General features: G+C 43.7%; 1 protein-coding gene across 2 annotated transcripts; it reads right to left on the bottom strand.

The window, feature by feature from the left end:
• Positions 1 to 582: 582 nt before the first annotated feature.
• LOC125176821 (olfactory receptor 52D1-like) lies at positions 583 to 2,900 on the bottom strand. 2 transcript variants are annotated; one of them, XM_047878695.1, is made up of 2 exons: positions 2,891 to 2,900; positions 583 to 1,490 (listed from the first exon to the last, which is right to left on the bottom strand). In XM_047878695.1, coding segments are annotated over exons 1-2 (909 nt in total). In that variant the 5' UTR covers positions 2,892 to 2,900. The 2 variants fall into 2 exon arrangements, with proteins under 2 accessions (XP_047734651.1, XP_047734650.1); XM_047878694.1 differs by lacking the exon at positions 2,891 to 2,900 and having other exon boundaries at positions 583 to 1,551.
• Between the last annotated feature and the right edge of the window lie 341 nt (positions 2,901 to 3,241).

Below are 3,241 nucleotides of genomic sequence, written 5' to 3'. Positions count from 1 at the left end.
ATTTATTTATTGGGTATTTTAAATTTCAGACACTATTCTCAGATTTCTGCATACACTCAATAATATGTCAATCCTCACCACAACCTCAAGTGTTAAATGTTATCATTATCCCCTTTTACTGTTGACCAAAGTAGAGATAAAAGGCGGAGGAACTGGGATTCAAACACAAGCACCCCCATGCTAGTTCTCATGCTCTTGGCCACTGCCCAGCGTTTTGGAGTTCATATCCAAAGCACTCCAAGTGTTCAGGTTTTTGTTTGTTTTTCACGTCACTTCCCAGTAGAATATTTCTTCCATGAGATGCAGTGTGAATTCTGACAGGAATGCCTTTCTTCTTGATAAATTATAGTCCCTACTGAGATGACAGGAAAAATTTAACCTCATTCTGGGCAATTCAGAATTGCTCAATAAGCACATTCAACGTCATATTCAATGTATCCAATTTATCTGACCATTTCTCTTTCAGTGCTTCCTGCCATGTCACTCTGCCTCTCACATCACAGGCTTCCGTCCATGTTAAAGTTCTATACAACTATCCTTGCTCATTTGCTTTTCTTTAACATTTACAACGCTGCTCAGAAGTCATACTGAGACCTTTCCCAAGTGAAGCAGTCTCAGAAGTCGGCTCTGAATCTCCTTGGTCCTAGCCCCATAGATGATCGGGTTGAGCACAGGAGGCACCAGCACGTACAGGTTGGCCAGAAAAATGTGCACATTCTTGGGGACTCGGTGCTGGCCAAAGCGGTGGGTGAGGAAGGAGAAGAAGGCAGGAATGTAGAAGACCAGGATGACCCCCAGGTGGGAGCCACAGGTACTCAGAGCCTTGTGCCTGGCATCTTGAGATGGAAGGCGGAAGACAGCATGGAGGATAAAGCCGTAGGAAATGGCAATGAGGATGGCATCCAGACCCATGGCCAGCAGGGCCACAGTCAGCCCATAGACAATATTGACAGTGATGTTGGCACAGGCCAGGCGAGCGATGCCCATGTGCTCACAGTATGTGTGGGCCATGATATGGTGACCACAGTAAGGCAGTTGCCTCAACAAGAAGATGAATGGGGAGACAAGAACTATGCTACGGAATATGCTGGCAAGGCCAATTCTGCCTATGACAGTATGGTTGAGAATAGTTGTGTATCTCAGTGGGTTGCAGATAGCCACATAGCGATCAAAGGCCATGGCAAGAAGAACTGAGGACTCCAGAGCATAGATAGAATGGACACAAAACATCTGGGTCAGGCATCCACCAAAGGAAATCTCTCTAGCATAAAGCCATAAAATGGCTAATGTCTTGGGCACAGTGGTGGAGCTGAGAGCCAGGTCAGTGAGCGAAAGAAGGCACAGGAAGAGGTACATGGGTGCATGAAGAGCACTGTATGTCACAATGACCAGGATGAGGGCAGCATTCCCAGTCAGCGCTACCAGATACATGGTGCAGAAAGGGATAGCGATCCAGACGTGGGCCCACTCCAGCCCTGGAATGCCCGTCAGGATGAGTGTACCTGGGAGACTGTCATCACTGATGTTGGAAACTGACATTCTGCTTGGCAAACAAAGGGCTGTATCCAAGGGGTGATGGAATGCCTTCATATATTTGATTCATTCACCTAAAATGGTAATCTTTCTGTGACACAATTTTGTTTATGTTGAGAAAAAACATATATTGTTTTTAATTGTTTCCAAATCTTAAAATAATATGTCTCATACAATCCATTTCTTCTATCTGCTATTTTCTTTACTCAAAATCATGTTTTGACATCCACATTCCAAGCCCCAATCATACCTAAGAATGCTTTGTAGGGTACCTGGATTCCTAAACTTTAGTCCTAATTTGTCAAATGATGATGCACAACCTTGAGAAAAAAATCTTTTCCCTCCTCTAAGCAGTCTCCAGTTATGAAAACCAATGAGTCTGGAATCCTAGTCCCAGCTCTTTTGCATATTCATCTTTAGCATTGGATAGTCCCACAATAATTTAAGATTCATTTTTTTTTCATTTATCTGTTGGAAATGAGACCACCTGGCTTACCTATCTCACATTTTTGTGGGTGAGAAGGTGTTAAGTATATAGGATTAAAACGTTGGACACCAAAAATAATGTCCTCCCCCTTTGTGCAAGCTCTTTTTCCTGTAGCCACATACTGGAGTGATAAAGAGTATCATACCTATCATACCTGTTTTACCAAGGGAATGTCCACGTTCAGAGAAATAAACTGATGCAATCCAGATCACAAAGCAAATTACTATCAGGACTGAAATTATGTCTCACATCTCATGATTCAAAGTTTGATATTTTCACATCACTTGGCTGTCCATTTATTTGGCCAATATTTGAATTCCTTTATTTTTCTTGCCAGACGCTCTAATATTAATATTTAATGCTGTAATAATTTTACTCATTATCTGGATTTCGAAAAGACCGATACAATGAAAGCCCTTCTTATTTGCCTGGGGACTTCCACTGATGGAAGTCCAGCCAGTACCGGAGAAAAGTGTGGGCGCTCAAGTGGAAAGCTGGAGTCACTACCACCTTCTCCTGCCCCCCCACCCTTCCCAGCTTATTCTTGCTAGCAAAGGGAGATTTCCAAAGATTACTGTAAGGAAGCTGCTATTTTGTGAGATACTCTGGTATTCTATGTGAGTACCAGAAAGATGAGGTCCAAGCAATGTTTCCTCCCCCCACCCCCTGCCCAGGGAAACAACGTGACAAAGACATTGAACTGGAGCACCACTTTGGGTGGAATGGGAGAACTCTCCCAAATTTGCCCCACTCAGCCTTGGCTGTGGATCACCATGATGCCTTGGAGACCTAGGCTTTTATCATTAAACTCTGAGTTCTTTCTCTGAGCATAATCTTTTTCTAGAATGTGATTTCAAAAACATACCTGTGTCGAGTGCCATATGTTCACAAGCTGAGCATGCTGAGCCTGGAGCTTTGTGATGGGTGTCACATGTGAGTGTGGGGCTATGTGGGAGAGTATGTGGTAGAGCAATAGCTTGTGCAGGTGTCGTATGCCTGAAGGCAGTGGGTTGTTTAGGGATGTGAAAGCTGTGTTCTTGTGCAGGTTGTATGGACGTGATTTGGAGGGTAAAGGGGGCTGAATGTGGAAACTGAGTTCAAAAGTCTGATCTGTCCTCAATTTTGTGAGCCCATTGAGTATCTTCAGCATAGTTTTGAGTTCCAGCCTCCTCTGATTAAGGGATTTGGTAAGTGAGGCTATTTACGGACTCTCTGTGATGC

Source organism: Prionailurus viverrinus, chromosome D1 (genome assembly GCF_022837055.1).
Source record: "Prionailurus viverrinus isolate Anna chromosome D1, UM_Priviv_1.0, whole genome shotgun sequence".
NCBI lineage: Eukaryota > Metazoa > Chordata > Mammalia > Carnivora > Felidae > Prionailurus > Prionailurus viverrinus.
This window is presented reverse-complemented; position numbering and strand designations above follow the sequence as displayed.